This window comes from Nycticebus coucang, chromosome 6 (assembly GCF_027406575.1).
Source record: "Nycticebus coucang isolate mNycCou1 chromosome 6, mNycCou1.pri, whole genome shotgun sequence".
Classification (NCBI taxonomy): domain Eukaryota; kingdom Metazoa; phylum Chordata; class Mammalia; order Primates; family Lorisidae; genus Nycticebus; species Nycticebus coucang.
In genome coordinates, this window is record NC_069785.1 from 56,247,119 (window position 1) to 56,266,673 (window position 19,555).

At 37.4% G+C, this 19,555-nt stretch overlaps 1 protein-coding gene across 2 annotated transcripts in view; it reads left to right on the forward strand.

Moving 5' to 3' along the window:
• The window catches only part of UNC13C (unc-13 homolog C), a 578,086-nt gene that overhangs the window by 104,959 nt on the left and 453,572 nt on the right, over positions 1-19,555 (forward strand). For both annotated transcript variants that reach the window (XM_053595673.1, XM_053595672.1), the window contains exons 2-3: positions 16,707-16,729; positions 17,308-17,372. In XM_053595673.1, the coding sequence (XP_053451648.1) occupies positions 16,707-16,729; positions 17,308-17,372 (88 nt within the window). The remainder of the gene's footprint in view (positions 1-16,706; positions 16,730-17,307; positions 17,373-19,555) is intronic.

Genomic DNA, 19,555 nt, shown 5'->3' on the forward strand with positions numbered 1-19,555 from the left:
CCATATATCTTTCCAAAAGGAATGTATTAATTTGCATTTTCTCCACATCCACGCCAACATCTCTGGTCTTGAGATTTTGTGATATAGCCTAGTCTCACTGGAGTTAGATGATATCTCAAACTAGTTTTGATTTGCATTTCTCTGATGATAAAAGATGATGAGCATTTTTTCATATGTCTGAAGGCCGTGTGCCTGTCTTCTTCAGAGAAGTTTCTCTTCAAATCCCTTGCCCAGCCTGCGATGGGATCCCTTGTTTTTTTCTTGCTGATGCGTTTGAGTTCTCTGTGGATTCTGGTTATTAAACCTTTGTCAGAGATATACCCTGCAAATATCTTCTCCCATTCTGAGGGCTGTCTGCTTGCTCTGCTTACTGTGTTCTTAGCTGTGCAGAAGCTTTTTAGTTTGATCAAGTCCCAGTAGTGTATTTTTGAAGCTGCTTCAATTGCCCGGGGGGTTCTCCTCATGAAATACTCACCCAGACCAATTTCCTCAAGGGTTTTCCCTGCATTCTCCTCTAGTATTTTTATAGTTTCATGTCTTAAGTTTAAATCTTTGATCCAGTGAGAGTCTATCTTAGTTAATGGTGAAATGTGTGGGTCCAATTTCAGTCTTCTGCAGGTTGCCAACCAGTTCACCCAGCACCATTTGTTAAATAGGGAATCTTTTCCCCACTGAATGTTTTTAATTGGCTTGTCAAAAATCAAATAGCGGTAAGTAGCTGGATTCATCTCTTCGTTCTCTATTCTGTTGCAGATATCTACTTCTCTGTTTTTGTGCCAATACCATGCTGTTTTGATCACTATCGATTTGTAGTAAAGTCTGAGGTCTGGTAGTGTGATTCCTCCTGTTTTGTTTTTATTTCTGAGTAATGTCTTGGCTATTCGAGGTTTTTTCTGATTCCATATAAAACGAAGTATTGTTTTTTCAAGATCTTTAAAATATGACAGTGGAGCTTTAATAGGGAGTGTGTTGAAATTATATATTGCTTTGGGTAGTATGGACATTTTGATAATGTTGATTCTTCCCAGCCATGAGCATGGTATGTTTTTCCATTTGTTAACATTTTCAGCTATTTCTTTTCTTAGAGTTTCATAGTTCTCTTTATAGAGATCTTTCACGTCTTTTGTTAGGTAAATTCCCAAATATTTCATCTTCTTTGGCACTACTGTGAATGGGATAGAGTCCTTAACTGCTTTTTCAACTTGACTGTTGTTGGTGTATATAAAGGCTACCGATTTATGGATGTTGATTTTGTAACCTGAGACGCTGCTGTATTCCTTGATCACTTCTAGGAGTTTTGTAGTAGAGTCCCTAGTGTTTTCCAGATACACAATCATATCATCTGCGAAGAGCAAAAGTTTGATCTCTTCTGACCCTATATGGATACCCTTGATCACCTTTTCTTCCCTAATTGCGGTGGCTAAAACTTCCATTACAATGTTGAAAAGCAGTGGAGACAATGGGCAGCCTTGTCTGGTTCCTGATCTGAGTGGAAATGATTCCAATTTAACTCCATTCAATATGATATTGGCTGTGGGTTTGCTGTAGATGGCCTCTATCAGTTTAAGAAAAGTCCCTTCTAGACCAATTTTCTTGAGTGTTCTGATCATGAAGGGTTCCTGGATATTATCAAAAGCTTTTTCTGCATCAATTGAGAGAATCATATGGTCTTTGTTTTTTAATTTGTTTATGTGCTGGATTACATTTATAGATTTACATATATTGAACCAGCCTTGAGACCCTGGGATAAAACCAACTTGGTCATGATGTATAATTTGTTTGATGTGTTGCTGGATTCTGTTTGTTAGGATCTTGTTGAATATTTTTGCATCTATATTCATTAGTGATATTGGTCTATAATTTTCTTTTCTTGTTGGGTCTTTTTTTGGTTTGGGGATCAGGGTGATGTTTGCTTCATAGAACGTGTTAGGTAGTCTTCCTTCTTTTTCTACCTTTTGGAACAGGTTGAGTAATATAGGTACTAATTCCTCTTTAAAGGTTTGGTAGAATTCTGACATGAAACCATCTAGGTCCCGGGCTTTTCTTTTTAGGGAGGTTTTGTATAGTTGATGCTATTTCTGAACTTGATATGGGCCTGTTCAACATTTCCACTTGATTCTGGCTAAGTCTTGGAAGGTGGCGTGCTTCCAAGTATCGGTCAATTTCCTTCAGATTTTCATATTTCTAAGAATACAGTTTCTTGTAATACAGCTTCTTGTAATTCATTAAGGATTTTTTGGATTTCTGAGGAGTCTGTTGTTATTTCGTCTTTGTTGTTTCTGATTGATGATATTAGAGATTTTACTCTTTTTTTTCTGATTAGGTTGGACAGAGGTTTATCTATTTTATTGACCTTTTCAAAAAACCAGCTTTTTGATTTATTGATCTGTTGTATAATTCTTTTGTTTTCAATTTCATTTAATTCTGCTCTAATTTTGGTTATTTCTTTTCTTCTACTGGGTGTGGGGTTGGAATGTTCTTCCCTTTCCAGTTGCTTGAGGTGTCCCATTAAGTTGTTAACTTCCTCTCTTTGCGTTCTCTTGAGGAAGGCTTGCAGTGCTATAAATTTCCCTCCTAGAACTGCCTTTGCGGTGTCCCAGAGGTTCTGATAGTTCGTGTCTTCATTGTTGTTTTGTTCCAAAAAATTGGCGATTTCTTTCTTAATCTCATCTCTGACCCAGCTATCATTCAGCATAAGGTTATTTAACTTCCATGTTTTTGTATGAGTATGCAGATTCCTGTTGTTACTCAATTCAAGTTTTATTCCATGGTGGTCCGAGAAGATGCAAGGAATAATTTCTATTCCTTTAAATTTACTGAGGTTAGACTTGTGACCTAAAATGTGGTCAATTTTGGAGTAAGTTCCGTGGGCTGATGAGAAGTATGTGTATTCCATTTTGTTGGTATGAAATGTTCTGTAGATGTCTGCTAAATCTAAATATTGGATGGTTAGGTTTAAATCTAAGATTTCTTTGCTCAGCTTCTTGCTGGAGGATCGATCCAACACTGCCAAGGGAGTGTTGAAATCTCCGACGATTATGGAGCTGGAGGAAATCAAGTTACTCATGTCTGTTAGAGTTTCTCTTATAAATTGAGGTGCATTCTTGTTGGGTGCATAGATATTAATAATTGAGATCTCATCATATTGAGTATTACCCTTAACAAATATGAAGTGACCATTCTTGTCCTTCCTTACTTTTGATGCTTTAAAGCCTACTATATCTGCAAATAAAATTGCAACACCTGCAACATTTGCCTGAAATGTGGATGACCATCCTTTCACCCTGAGTCTTTATTTGTCTTTTAAGTTAAGATGTGAGTCTTGTATGCAACAAATATCTGGCTTGAGTTTTTGTATCCAGTCAGCTAACCTATGCCTCTTTAGAGGACAGTTTAAGCCATTCACATTGATGGAGAGTATTGATAAGTCTGGTGGAATTTTGGGTATCGAGTTTTTCAAAGGTCCAGTGGACATTTTTAATCCTTTCGCCAGTGTGGAAGTTGGAGTTTGATCCGAAGTTTCTGAGTGAGTTTACTTTTGTGGTATAGGATTGGGTTGGTCATTGTGGAGGATAGGTCTGAGAATATCCTGAAGAGCTGGTTTACTTATGGCAAATTTTTTCAACATATGAATGTCATTGAAGTATTTAATTTCTTCATAATAGATGAAACTCAGTTTAGCTGGATATAAGATCCTGGGTTGAAAGTTATTTTGCTTTAGGAGATTAAAAGTTGATGACCACCCTCTTCTGGCTTGAAAAGTTTCAGCAGAGAGATCTGCAGTTATTCTCATATTCTTCCCTTTGTACGTAATAGTTTTCTTTCGCCGGGCTGCTTTGAGAATCTTCTCTTTCATGTTAACTTTAGTGAAGCTAATTATGATATGTCTGGGGGATGACTTATTGGGGTTGAATCGTGCTGGGGTTCTGAAGCTGTCTTCTATCTAAATTTCAGATTCTCTAGGCATGTCTGGAAAATTTTCTTTCATTATTTCATGCAGAATGGCCTCTGTGCCCTTCGAGGCCACTTCATCATTCTCAGAAATCCCAATAATTCGTATATTGCTTTTTTTCGAATTATCTGAGAGTTCTCTGAGTGAGTGATCCGTTTTTGCTCTCCATTTCTCTTCCTCTTTGATAGATTGGGAGCGTTCGAAGACTTTATCTTCAATGTCAGAAATCCTTTCTTCTGCTTGCTCCATTCTGTTGCTGAGGGATTCTACTGTATTTTTCATATCTTTGAGGGCTGTAAATTCTTGCTTCAGTGTGTCTAAGTCTTTGGTGGTTTTGTCTTTAAATTCGTTAAATTCTTGAGACAACTTTTGAATTTCTCCTCAAATTCCTAATTCCATTTTATTAATCTTATCTGCAATCCAAATTCTGAATTCGATTTCTGACATCTCAGCCAGTTGTTTATGAATGGGATCTTCAATCACATCTGCCGTATCTTTTCTTGGCGGTGTTGATCTATTCTGGTTATTCATGTTACCAGAGTTTTTCCGCTGATTCCGCCCCATGGTTATTTTACTCCCTTTGATTTTTCCCCTGGGGCTTTATCAAGGGCCCGTACAGTGTTGTGGCCTGAGAAACTGGGGCCCTGTCTTGTGTGGTGGGGCTAAGTGGTTCTGTCTTGTTTTCAGCTGGTTTCTGTTCGATCCTATTGTAACGTTTACTCTGGCTTGGAGTCTCAGCTGTGTGGAAAAACCAGCAATTAAGTCACCCCGCCTGCCCACCTCTGGCACCAGTTGGAAAAGGAGAATCAAACCTTCCTACAACCACATACCCAGGGCACCGCCTTGAAAGTCCTCAGTCTATTAGTTCAGTTCAAAAGGTCCAAATGAATTGTCTCAATCAGCACCTGTCTCGGGTGGGAGAGTTCAAGAGGTCTCTGGGAACTGGATCACAGGGGTCTGGTGACTCCTCTGATATGGCTTAGTCCAGTGCAGCGTGGAGTCAGGAGGAGCCACCTAGCAAATAGAGCAGTCTGGGAAGGTTGACGTCTTCTTCCCCACTTTGCCCCTCCGTCGGACCCAGTCACTGGTATCTCTGCAGATGACTAACCCAGTTGCCCGTAGTGAACAGATACTCCAGGGGTTTGCACCTGCCTGAATTGCAAGGAAGTCTGCCAGGCCCCTGCAGTCTGCCGCTATCTAGCAGGAGGAGATGGGGCCTGACATCTTTGAGTGCTTGATGCAGGTGATGCGAAGGAGGTGTTCACTCAGGCTTAGCCCCGTCCCTGATTGATGTTGCTAACAGAACAGAACAGACAACTTTGCGGGGTTCTGTCTCTGTTTCTGCTGAAATCGCCTACAGAAGACGGGCTGTTCTGAGTTCAAACGTCTTTGCTGCTGGAGGTTTGTGTCCAATTACCTCTCTGAGTCGGCCCTGCCCTGGAAGCTTCCCGGGTTTGTGAGCAGTGTCAGGAAATCCTTTGCTCACTGGTGGCCTCCTCTGGTTGCCCAGGGAGACAGGGTGTATGGCTTCATAATATCCAGAAGTGAGCCGTTTTGCTGTTAAAGAAAAAACGGCTGTTGATTTGCCTCCAGGGAACTGCCGCTCTGGTGTGGGCACTCAGCCGACCTTTTTCTCCTCTGTCTCGCGCCCCAGAGTCAGCACTGAGTGGTCGCAGTTTATGCTGTGTCCACACCCCTCAAGAGATCTCCCAAGAATCCGAACTCTTGGGGGACAGGCCCCCAGACCCCGAGTGAGAGTGGGGGGGGAAGCTGGAGTTTCATTCAGTTTTATGCCCGGCCGTATTGTTGCCCAGGGAGGGCTGCTGCACCACCGCAGGGAAGTGCCGCCAAGGCTTGACTCCCCCTCAGCAGAGTGCCCTCTCCTCGCTCATGTGTCTCAGAGTCAGCGCTGACCTGATGCAGCTTGGGCCCTGTGCACTCCCCTTGAGAAATCACTCAAGGATCCGAACTCCTGGGGGACAGGCCTCCAGACCCTGAGTGAGAGTGGGGGGGAGTGCTGGGCGCTCAGCAAGGAAGCTAGAGTTTCATTCAGTGGGGGGAGTGCTGGGCGCTCAGCAGGGAAGCTAGAGTTTCATTCAGTGGGGGGAGTGCTGGGAGCTAAGTGGGGAAGCTAGAGTTTTGTTCAGTTTTGTGCCCGGCAGTATTGTTGCCCGGGGAGGGCTGCTGCACTGCACTGCAGGGAAGTGCCGTCAAGGCTTGACTCCCCCTCAGCAGAGTGCCCTCTCCTTGCTCGCGTGTCTCAGAGTCGCGGCTCGGGCACTGTGCACTCCCCTCGAGAAATCACCCAAGGATCAGAACTCCTGGGGGACAGGCCCCCAGACCCCGAGTGAGAGTGGGGGGGAAGCTAGATTTTCATTCAGTTTTATGTCTGGCTGTATTGGTGCACGGGGAGGGCTGCTGCACTGCACCACAGGGAAGTGCCGCTGAGGCGTGATTCACCCTTAGCCGGGTGCCCTCTCCACACTCGCGTGCCTCAGAGTCAGCGCTGACCAGTTGCAACTCAGGGACTGTCCACTCCCCTTGAGAAATCACCCAAAAATCCGAACTCCTGGGGGACAGGCCTCCAGACCTCAGTGAGCGGGAAGGGAGTGTTGGGGATTCAGGGTTGCCAGCAAAGGATTTTTAAATTTTATACAGTTTTATGCCCAGCAGGAGAACGCCATGGCACCCAAGTAGGGGAGGTAGGTCCAGTTTTTAGAAGGTCTCTCCCGTGGAGTGTAGTGGGAGGGCCTTTAATTTCTGCCCGTTTGTTTAATTGTGGGGCTCTTGAGCGGGTCTCATGGGGGAGGGGGACTCCTGTCTGCTTGGTGGTGGATTTTGTACCTTTTGTTTGCGTCCTTGTGATCACAGCTTGCCTCAGTGGTGTTGATGTGCGTTCTTCAACCTTCTCTCTTGGTGTGGCTTAAGTCCACCAGGATACTTACTGAATTCCTGTCCCTTAACTCTCCTTCTGGACGGAAGCCTCTGTTGAAAGCTTGCTTCAGTCCGCCATCTTGTCTCTCCCTCCCCACCCCCCGTCTCAATCTTTTTTAATGGCTGAATAATATTCCATAGTATATAATATACCACAGTTTGTTGATCCATTCATGGGTTGATGGGTGCTTAGGTTGCTTCCACGACTTGGCAATTATGAATTAAGCTGCAATAAACATTCTAGTGCAAATGTCTTTGTAGTAAAATGATTTTTGTTCTTCTGAGTAGATACCTAGTAATGGCATTGCAGGGTCAAATGGAAGGTCTACTTTTAGATCTTTGAGGATTCTCCAAAAAGTTCTGTATTACTTTGCAATCCCAACAGCTGTGTAGAAGTGTTCCCTTCTCTCTACGTTCACTCCAGCATCTGATGTTTTGGGACTTTGTTAACTGATTACGTTTTACATTTAGACACTAAGTATTAATTTTAAATATTTATTTTTGAGGTAATAGTGCATAAATTTTCCTTATTACAGCAAAAATTAACTACACACACTAAGGCAAAATTATAGAACTGAGAGCTAGAAGCTTAGCTGCTCATCAAACCTTCTTATTTTAGTATACTTATATATGAGGGAAAACTGAGGATTGAGGAGGTGAGGTGTTGCCCTAAGTCACATTGACATATCCTGTTCAGGGCTGCTCATGATAGCACCTCTGAGGAGTCTAATAATATTCAGGTGACACACATGTGTGATACGCAGTCCTATATACTCAGGATTTCAGGGGTATAGGTTCCTGTGTATCGTGATGGAATGGAATAATGCTGTTCATGTAGTAAATATTTTATTGTTTTTTTTTTTAATTTTTAAATAGTTTATGGAATTCTGAGACATTAAAAATGTATAGCCACTGGAGCCACACTTTAATCCCATTTATAGGAGAGATTTCACCATAAAGTAGATGGACACACCATGGGCCCACATTAATGGCATTAAATTGCTGAACTACAAAATGACCATGTTATGAGATGATATGATTTCCTAGGCAAGGAACACTACGGGCAGCATTACACAGAGTATCCAGCTTGTAATTTCAGAGGTTTACCCACAATTTAGCTAAGCAGAACACCTTTATGTACAATGAAAGGCAATTTATCAGAGAACAAAGACTTTGTGTCTATGTATATTTATATTTGAACATGTATATGTTTATATAAGCATATATATGATGATGTGCAAAAATGTATATGGATGTGTTTTTATTTTTATATATTTTTTATATAGAGTACATTACCCCTAGAGTAATATGCATGCCTTTCACGTGTTGAGTCATTTTTTAGTTACTTTTTATTTTTTCTAACTTTATTAAAGTATAATTGACAAATAAAATTTGTACATATTGAAAATGTCAAACCATGGAGATTTGATGTACATACACAAGGTGAAGTATTTAATAATTCATTACTATACTTACCATTTTGTGTGTGTCTGTGGGATGAAGACACTTAAGATCTACTCTGAGCAAATTTCAATAGTATTGAGAGTTTTAGTACCCTCCTCTATGTCAGATTCCCAGAATTTATTCATCTTATAACTGAAAGTCTATACCCTTTGACCAGAAACTCCACCTTTCCTCCATCTCCCAGCCCTGGCCCTACTGTTCTACTTTTCTACTGTTCAGCACTGTTCTACTCTCTGCTTCTGTAAGTTCAACATTTTTTCTTTTAGATTTCACATATAAGTGACATACAATTTTATTTTTCTTTATCTCATTTTACTTTGCATAATGTCCTCCAGATTCATCCATCTTATTGCAAATGGCAGGAGTTCTTTCTTGTTTATGGCTGAATAGTATTACATTATGCTTCTGTGGCACAGAAGCATATTCACCACATTTTTTTTCAGTGATGGACATTTGGTTGTTTCCTATCTTTGGTACTGTGAGTAATGCTGCAGTGGGTATAGCAGTGCGGATGCCTCCTTGAGATTCTTTATTTGGATTTGTACCTAGAGGTGATATTGCTGGATCATATGGTAGTTAATTCTATTTTTAATTTTTGGAGGAACTTCCATACTGTTTTTCTTAATGGCTATCTCAATTTATATTTCCACCAACAATGTACAGGGCTCCCTTTCTCTACACCATCACTGACACTTGTTTCTTGTTTTCTCCTGTGCTTTTGATAATAACAGTCCTTACGGGGTGAGGTAATAATTTCATGGAGGTTTTTATTTGCATTTTCCTGATGACTAGTGATGTTGAGCACCTTTTCATATACCTGTTGGCCATTCTTTTTTTTTTTTAAGTCTATTCAGGTTCTTTGCCAGTTTTCAAATCAGAGTACTTATTTTTTATTGAATTATATGCATTTTTGTTTATTTTTGATATCCTATATTTAATATATGGTTTGTGACTATTTTCTCACATTCTATAGGTTGTCTTCATTTTGCTGGTTGTTTCCTTTGCTTTCTCTTTAGTTTGAGAGAGTCCTTTTAACTTTTTTTTTTTTTGCTTGTGCTTTTGGTGTTAATATTTAAAAAAAAAAAAACAAAAATCATCGCCAAGATCATTGCCAATGAAGTTTTATCCCAAAATTTTCTCTTGGAGTTTTATGGTTTCAGGTCTTATATTTAAATCTTTAACCCATTTTTATTTAATTTTAATATTTGGTATCAATACATAGGTCTAATTTTATTCTTTTGCATATAGACATATGCTTTTCTTTCTACTGTTTATTGAATAAGATTTTCTTTCTTTGTTCTGTATTTTTGACACTCTTATCAAAGATTAATTGACCGTGTGTGTGGGTTTGGGGGGGCTGGGTCTCTTTTCCATTTTATTGGTCTATGTGTCTGTTTTGATGCTAGTTTGTATTGATTGTACTGTAATACAAATATTGTAATATTTGAAATCAGGGTGTGTGATGCCTCCAGCTTTATTTAAAAAAAAAAAAATTATTGCTGGAGCTTCATTAAGGGTACAACAAACCAGGCAGCTTTGTTCTTTTTTATCAAGATTACTTTGGCTATTTGGAAACTTTTGTGGTTCTATATGAATTTACAATTTTTCTTTATTTGTGTTTGAAAAATAAAGCCTTGGAATTTTGATAGCAATTGCATTGACTCTGCAGGTTACTTTCGCATTTGAACAGTGTAAACATTTGCAATCCATGAACACAGATATCTTTACATTTATTTGTGTCTTCTTCAATTTCTTTTTTCTTTTTTTTTTTTTTTTTGTGGTTTTTGGCCGGGGCTGGGTTTGAACCCACCACCTCTGGCATATGGGACCGGCACCCCACTCCTTGAGCCACAGGCGCCGCCCAATCTTCTTCAATTTCTTTCATCAGTGTTCTATAGATTTTAGTGTATATATTTCGTTGCTAGTAGCAACAAAAATAATTTTATGGTTGGGGGTCACCACAACATGAGGAACTGTATGAAAAGGTTGCGGCATTAGGAAGCGTAAGAACCACTAATTTAAAACTAATGTGTTGAGAGTTTTTATCATGACAGGAGGATGTTTCATTTTGTTAAAGGCTTCTCCTGCACCTATTGTGGTAATTATAGTATATATATATTTTTTTCTTCAGTCTGATAATATGATTTATCACATCTATTGATATGCGTATGTTGAATCATCCTGTATCCCAGGGATAAATCCCTCTTGATGAAGGTACACTGCATATAATCTTTTAAATGTTCAGTTAAATTTGGTTTGCTAGTATTTTGTGGAGGAGTTTTTCCATCTATGTTTATCAGAAATATTGGCCTGTAATTTTCCTTTCTTGTTATATCCTTGTCCGGCTTTGGTGTAAGAGTATTTCTGCCCTTATAAAAGGAAGTGACAATGTTCCTTCCTCTTCAGGTTTTTGGGAAAGTTTGAGAAATGCTGACACTAAGTCTTTAAATTTGTGATAGCCATCTTGTTCTTCTGTTTTTTTTTTTTTTTTTTGCAGTTTTTGGCCAGGGCTGGATTTGAACCTGCCACTTCCGGCATATGGGGCAGGCGCCCTACTCCTTTGAGCCACAGGTGCCGCCCTCTGGTCTTTTTTTTATTGAGAAGTTTTTGATTACATCATCAATATCTTCACCTGTTATTAAATCCATTCCAATTTTCTAGTTCTTCATGTTTCATGACTTAGTAGTCTTAGTCATATATGTTTCTAGAAACTATATACCTATAAATCTACAAGTAGATTTAACCTCAAATCTAGAAATAGATTTAAATAGAAATAAATCTATTTCTTCTAGATTATCTAATTTATTGTCATATAATTACTCACATAAGTCTTTATGATCTTTTGTGTTTTTATTATCTTTTGTGTTTTTATTATCTTTACTGTTTGGGGGAACTGGTTGTAATATCTTCTGTTTCTTTTGTACTTTTATTTGAGTCTTTTGTTTTTCCTTGGGTAGTCTAGCTGAAACCTTTGTTTATTTATACCTTAAAAAACAACTCTTTCATTTATTTTTTCCATTGTTTTTGTAGTCTCTAATTCATTTCTGCTCTAGTCTTTATTATTTCCTTCTTTGTGCTAACCAGAGCTTCATTTATTCTTTTTCTAGTTCTTGAAAAGTAAATTTAGGTTGAGATCTTTTTGTTTTTTCTTAATGTAGCCATTTATTGCTATAAATTTCCCTCTTAAAATTTCTTTTGCTGTATCCTTAAGTTGTGGTACGCTGTATTTCCGTTTTTATCTCAAGATAGTTTTTGATTTCTTCTCTTTCTTATTGGTTGTTCAGATTAAATTAAATCTGCAGGTACTTTGGCATTTGAACAGTATAAACGTTTGCAATCCATGAACACAGATATCTTTCCATTTATTTGTATCTTTTTCAATTTCTTTCATCAGTGTTCAATAGATTTTAGTGTACCATTAAAGTTTTCAGAGTACAGATCTTTCACCTCCTCCAGTCTGTTTAATTTCCATATATTTGTGAATTTCTAAAATTCTTTTTTTTTTTTTTTTTGAGGCAGAGTCTCACTCTGTCTCCCGGGTAGAATGCCATGGCACCATAGGTCCCTGCAACCTCAAACTCCTGTTAGAGCAATCCTCTAGCCTCAGCCTCCTGAATAGCTGGGAATATAGTCTTCCACCACCATGTCTGGCTAGTTTTTCTACTATTTTACTGGAGACAGGGACTCATTCTTGCTCAGGCTGCTCTTGAACTCCTGAGCTCAAGCAATCCACCTGCCTCAGCTCCCCCGAGTGCTAAGATTACAGGCATGAGCCACTGTGTGCAGTCTAAAATTCTTGTTACTGATTTATAGTTTGATATATTGTAGTCAGAAAATATTCTTGATACAATGTCAGTCTTTAAGTTTGTTAAGTTTTATTTTCGCTGTTCAGCATAATCTGTTACAGGAGATTGTTCCGTGTACTCTCGAGAGGAATGTGTATTCTGGTACCATGAGATAAAATATTGTGTCACATTTAAATTAAAAAAAAATGGTTATTAAAAGCAGCTTGGAAGATGCAAAAGAGTAGAAAATGAATATTTTATTCTACTACCGAAATTGCACAATTATTAACATTCTGGAGATGCTCTTTTCAAGGTTTTTCTATGTATAACTGTTTTGGGGGTTTGCATATTTACTATTAGACTATAAACATGTGTTTCTTTATTTTCATTTTATAAGTCATAGATTTTTCTCAAATTTTTATATAGTCTTTAAATGTATTTATTTTAATGACCACAAATTACTACATAAAGGTCATGGAACATAATTTTCAACTCATACCATCTAGACGTGATCCATCAAGACTAGTCCATCATCATAGACTTGATTGCCTATGTTTCTTCAATCTTTTTGTGATAAAAAATGAAGTAATGGGGTGGCGCCTGTAGCTCAAGGAGTAGGACGCCAGTCCCATATGCCGGAGATGGCGGGCTCAAACCCAGCCCCGGCCAAAAAAAAAAAAACACACAAAAAATGAAGTAATGATGATCTCACATGAATTTTATTTTTCAGTATTTATAATTTTATTAGTTTACTAGGGCTGTCATAGCATAGTATCAGAAACTGAGCAGCTTAGAATAAAAAGAGGTTTATTTTCTCAGAGTTCTGGAGGTGGGAGGTTTAAGATCAAGGGGTTGGTAGTGCCATGTTCCCCTGAAGGTGTTATGGAAGGATCTACCTGGGCTTCTCTGTGCGTCTCTGACAGGCGCTTGGCTTGTGACTGCCTCACTCCAATCTTAGTGGTATACCAGGCTATACAGCTTGTGTGTGCACCTGTCTCGAAATTGCTTCTTTATTAAGAACTCCAATCACATTGGACTAGGAGCCCACCCTGCTCTAATGTGACTTCATTTTAACTAATTATGTCTACAGAGACCCTATTTTCTAGGAGGGCCACATTCTGAGATATTAGGTTAGGCTTCAGTATATAAATTTGGGGGAGAGTACATAATTCAACACATAACAAAAATAATTTTCTTATTATCAATTTCCAAAAAGGGAATTTTCTTACCAAAAACTATATGGATAGACATCACCAAAAGTTTTTGAAACTTTATTATTATTTCTTCTCTCTTCAACTATTCATGTAGTGTTCGATTCATGGTATTCTCAACAGCCTTGGAATGATCATTAAAATTAATGTAATCTTTGCTAATTTTGTCATCAGATGAATAATTAGGCGTACTTTTAATAAATTAGATATTTTTTCATGCTTAATTTACAATTATTGCATTCTAATTTGTAAAATATTTTCTCAAATTTGAACATCTATTCTCATTTTATATGTATAGTTTATAAAATGGGCTTAATTATAAAATAGGCTATTATAAAATCAGTTAAATGAGTATTTCTATTTTTGCTTGTCTTTTTTACTTTAATTATTTTATATTTATTTAATACATATGGAACTTGGTGGCATATGATAAGATGAATGTTACAGATACTTAACAACTGTGTGAGTTGTTACTTATGGACTAAAGCTTATTGGTCATCTGCTGTACTTCAGGAATTGGAGAAAAAAAGAGCTTTTTTTTTCTTTTTGAGACAGAGCCTCAAGCTGTTGCCCTGGGTAGAGTGCTATAGCATCACAGCTCACAGCAACCTCCAACTCCTGGGCTCAAGCGAATCTCCAGCCTCTGCCTCTCAAGTAGCCAGGACTATAGGCGCCCGCCACAACGCCCGGCTGTTTTTTGGTTGCAGCGTCATTGTTGTTTGGCAGGCCTGGGCTGGATTCAAACCTGCCAGCTCAGGTGTATGTGGCTGGCACCTTAGCCACTTGAGCCACAGGCAACGAGCCACGAAAAAGAGCTTTGAACAACCACCCTCATTAAGGAGCTCTGATACTAGGAAGATTGCAGATCAGGAAACTGGCAGAGGATGTGCATTAGTAGAAAGGAATGCACAGTGCACAATGCTCAGCATAAGGACCACAAACCCAGAATAAGTGTGACAAGTTTCCAGAAGAGGGGGGGTTTCTTCAGCTGAGTTTTGTGGATGCCAGGTAGTTAACTAGATGAGGAAGGAGAACAGTTGTTTTAGAGCAAGGAAATAGCAAATGCAGAGTCACACAGATTTGAAAGAGCGTGCAACTTGGAGAGTATAATTGTGATATAATTTAGGAGGGAAATGAGGAATGGTAAGTCATGAGATGCGGTAGGCATGGATTTGATGTTCTTTCAAGATGGTATTGTAATGGTTGTTGAGTTTTAAAAAGAGGAGTAGCATAATCATATCTGTATCTAGAAACATTTCGGGGGAGAATATAGCAGGAAGACAAGAAAGGAGTCAAAATGAACAAAAATTCCTCCTTGATCATTAGTACGTATGTATTCAGTGACTGAATGAATGAATGAAACCTTGATGAGTTGTGTGTTAGCAGATTTAGCAGCTGTACAGCATAATGACCTTGGAAGGTTATATTTCCTTGTGGGATGGTTGAGATGGAGGACAGACATGAATGGGAGTCAGGGAAAGCAAATTGCTTCTTCAAAGCATTAGTTATTTGAAATTAGATCTTAGACTTCATTAGAGTTCCAACTACCTATGGCTAGTATACAGGAAATAACAGTATTATTTTGTTTATGGTTTGCATATATAGTTTATTTAACTATTTTATTTATCCTAATAGTTTTCCAGGGGATTTTATTTTGGTTTTATTTCTAGATATAAAATTATAATTCTTGAAAATAGTGACAACTTTTTATCCTACTTTCTAATATTTATATTGTTCATCTTTGTTTAGGGTTAATATTTTGGCCAGAATTTCCAGAAATAAAATGATTTTTTTTTCTTTTAACAATGATGGCAATGCCCTAATATTTTACATATAATTTGATGACTCTGAAATTAACATATTCTTAGCATATTGAACTTAAGGAAAACCCATTAAAATACCATTTAAAGGCTTTTAAAAAATTATTTAGAAAGTTTTCAAATTTTGTCAAATGACTCTTTGGTACCTATTCAGATATGTATTTTATGACCAACTGATACATTATATGAAATTAATCATTCCATGATTTACATCATCCTTGGATTAAAACTTTTTGGGGTATAATATATTATTTTTCTGAAATAATGCTGAATTTTATGTGCTATATTTTCTACAATATTCTAAAGTATTTATGGCCATAAATTTGTCTCTCATTACTTTACAATGTACTTTTCCCTGTTTTGTATTTGAAGATATAATCCTGAAATATTGTAAAATCTTCACAAAAACACTTAGATATAGTAAGAGCAATCTGTTGGTTAAGGAGTCAAGTAAATGAATTCATTTCAGATTTTTATCAGTAAGAGTGATGAGCTACATGACCTTGGGCAAATCTTTTCATATTTCTGGGGCTCATCTATGTAAGCAAGGGATTTGGAAATTGAATTCCAAGATCACTCCAGCTCTAGCATTCTGCCAACATATTCATAAAGAAGTTTCTCCAACTTTATGCTAATAAAGCTAAATAATTAAGTTTAAGAGCAATAGTACTGTGTAAGATAGTAATGTATCATGTCCTACGACCCTGGAATATTTAGACTTTGGTTAAAGAAAAACTCTCAGGGGTTTATTTTCATCTACGTGGGTCCACGAGCACTTGGAATTAAAAATTGTTGGACCTATGATTTATCTTAAACTGCATTTAAAGACTATAGACCAATCACCCTTCACTGTTTTGTTCAGTTCGCCTGAAACATTGGGTCTAAAGAGCACCAGATGAGAGAACAGAACAGGATTTGTGTACCACTTCTGACATTCACTCACTTGGGGATCTCAATCAAGTCCTTGTCCCCTTCAGGCATCAGTTTTCTTATTTATCAGGTGGCGTCAATTTAATTGTTTATCTCTCAAGATCTAAGAAATGAGGATACACAAGTAAATAATCCCTTAATAATGCCTTTAATTATACAGTCACCCGAGGTTTACTTTCATAAATATTCATCTTAATTGGTCCATTCAATAATGTTGTAAAACAATCAGGCAAAATACTTATGACCTTGTTTTAGAGATCGACCTAGACTTGAGAGAACTTGTTAGTTTGCCCAGTGTCCTTAGTAACTAACAAAGCCCTAGCTTGAGCCCGAGACTTTTAATTCTTCAATGAATTCTTCTCTTAATATGCCATGTTATCGTTCATTAAATCCCATAATCAGCCTATTATACTTTTCAAGCTTTCTGTTACATCTTTCAGCTCTTTACGTTATGAGAACCAACTATCCCTGTTTCCTTGGGGTTCAGCCTTAAAACTATGATTTTAAATGAGGTAACATGTTAACACTTTGTTCATGTCTATGTTTGAATGAGTTTTTAAGAAAGTACTTCATCTAACATCTATCCCTTCTTCTCCTGATTCTCTTTCAGATAGCAGTTCTGTGGATGAAAAGGTTTTAAATCCTGCTTTTTCTTCCCCTCCCGAGGGATCTTTGTCTTCTGTCCTTGTTTGTTTGTGACATACGAGACCTGTTTGGTTCCTCTATTTTAGTTGTGAAATGTGCATGTTACCCCAGCTTTCCATTCTTTGGTTGTCCTTTAAGTGTGCTCTTGATCTGTTGCATTTTTGAAGAGGTCACACCTTGCCAGCTTTGCTTACTAGCTTACACTTGCCAACCTGGGGGTCTGCTGCGGTCAAACACAGCATCTGTTCTCAAGTCTGGCTAATCATGCCCTTCCTGACAGATTCATGATCTTCACTGCACATATCAACTTTTAAGGGCAAATAGTATTTGGAATATGATATATTTTCCTGAACTCTGCCAATGCTTTTGTGTAAACGCGGAAAGCTAATTTGAAAACTTCCACTCATACAAACACAGTAGCTTTGACTTGGAGCGGCCCCTGCTTAGCATCTGTCATACTAGGTGTTTCGTGTGCAGTAGTTGCCCCGTGTTCCAAATTCACATACGTACAGCTGTAGTGTGCTAAAAACCTGTTTGCTTTGTTTTTTTTTTCTCCTTCTTTTAAGGCTCGAATAGTAAGTGGCAATGGTTTGGATGCTTCCAAATTCTCTTCGCTCCAGGTGTGTGGTGGGTAAGTACATTCCTAACCTTTCTAATTCATTTTCTTCCTTGATTACACTTGGCTATGCTCTCAACATATTCGTTTGGAATGCAGGATGTTGCTTGATGTTATCATCAGCTAGCCTCACTGTTGCCTTTCGTTTTCACAAAAAGTATCTTTTATAATACTTTCTTTAAAAACAATGAGAGATGTGGTTATGATCAAAAACTAGCACTATGAATATATAATTAATGTATAATTATACATGGATATGTAAGTCAAAACTATCTAGCCAGTTTAGCTGTTAACCTTATCACTCTACATACAAATGCAAACACGTATTACATAAATTAATATTAATATAATTATTGTACTGTATCTTTTGATCTTGTTTGCACTTAGTGATTTGTGTATGAACATTTTTTTCGTGTCAATAACTTATTGAATATATTCTGTAGCATTATTTTTCATAGTTGCATACTATTACATTTAATGGAGTTATCTAAGTATTTAAAATTTAATCACAAAAACAGTGACTGAATTCTATTCTTCATGAAAAATACTGAAGGCGCATCCTCTTTCAGGCTAAAAGTTGCAAACTTGTATCCCTTGGACATGAATATTCATCAGCCTTTTTCTGTGTGCTTACATACACATTTATGTTTATATAAGATAAGTAATTTTGCATTGTGACTGCTGTGCATCTGAACATACATTAAGTCATTCTGTACCTAAATAATAAGTACTAGTTGAATGCTGACCTGGTACTGTTTATAATTGTTTCATATATAATGACTCATTTAATCCTTACAATGGCCCTATGAGGTAAGTACTGTTTTGATCCTTGTTTTACATCTGAGGAAACCAAGTGAAAAACGCTTGAAAATCTTTTCCTTAGTGTGAGCTAATGAGTGGCAAAGCCAGTATTCGAGCTCAGTTTGTCAATTCCCAAGCTGTGATCTTAATCATAATGCCATATTTCCTCTGCATCTTGCTTGTTTCTCTTTTCTTTTCCCGCCTTCCACTTAACAACATCCTTGCAAAACTTCCCAATTCATTATTTTTAAATGAGGATGATATCTGCAAATATTTATATAATATTTATTTATTCATTCTTCTATTGGTGACTTTTCAAAATTATCTCTGTGTCATTGTAAATAATACTATAGGGAACATAGCATATTAAAATTTTTGAAGTGTCATTTGTAGAACAAAGGTCATGCATGGTTTATATATATTCATATATATATCTGTATACATATAGATACATTCTAGATGTTTTATAAGTATTGAAATTTACATTTGTGTACACTATAGAGAGAAGCAAAATTTAAATGTATCTTTAGTTATTTTTAGGCAAAAAGTTTTAAGTTCTGTGTTATAATACTCTCGTTTTTTAAAAATGAATTGTTGAATACATCTGTTACTTATTTTAAATTTGAAGCTCCTGCAAAATAATATATATGAATCATTTTTATTTTTATTTTCCCAAGTGATTGTTATTTCTATCACATCTATAACTTCAATGTCCTTAAAATAAATATGTTAAAAATTGCTCACATTCCTATTCTAATGTCATAGTCATTTAAATAAGTTATAAAAACCAGCTGTGGGGCGGCGCCTCTGGCTCAGCGGAGTAGGGTGCCAGCCCCATATGCCCCTTTGGTGGGTTCAAACCCAGCCCCGGCCGAAAACTGCACACACACACACACACACACATACACACACACACATACACACACACACACACAAACCCAGCTATGGTAAAAGATATCCATAGACTACTCTCTCTCTATTACCTTGGATACACTATGTCTTTAAGTTGACTAAAAATAATAACTTGGCCAATTAAATAAAATAGTTACCTTAGAAAATAAAGTTGCATTCTAATTTAATTAAAACATGTATTATAACATAGTGTTATGAGCCTGGAGGTTTATTTTGGTTTACAGTCTTACAGATTCTGCAACTGGTCATTACCCACAGTATTCATCACTTTGTAACAATTTGATTTCCTAACTCACATCTGAATATGGACTTTCATCCTTGTCAAAGCAACAGAATTAATCTATGTGTTTGTTAAGTGCATGTGATGTAAATATCTAGCTAAAATTGGTCATCTTTGCATTTTGAGTAGATACTGGATACTTTCTATATTGTTTTTTTTGTTGTTGTTTTTTCCAGAAACTGCCTCTTTCAAGGACTTTCCAAGG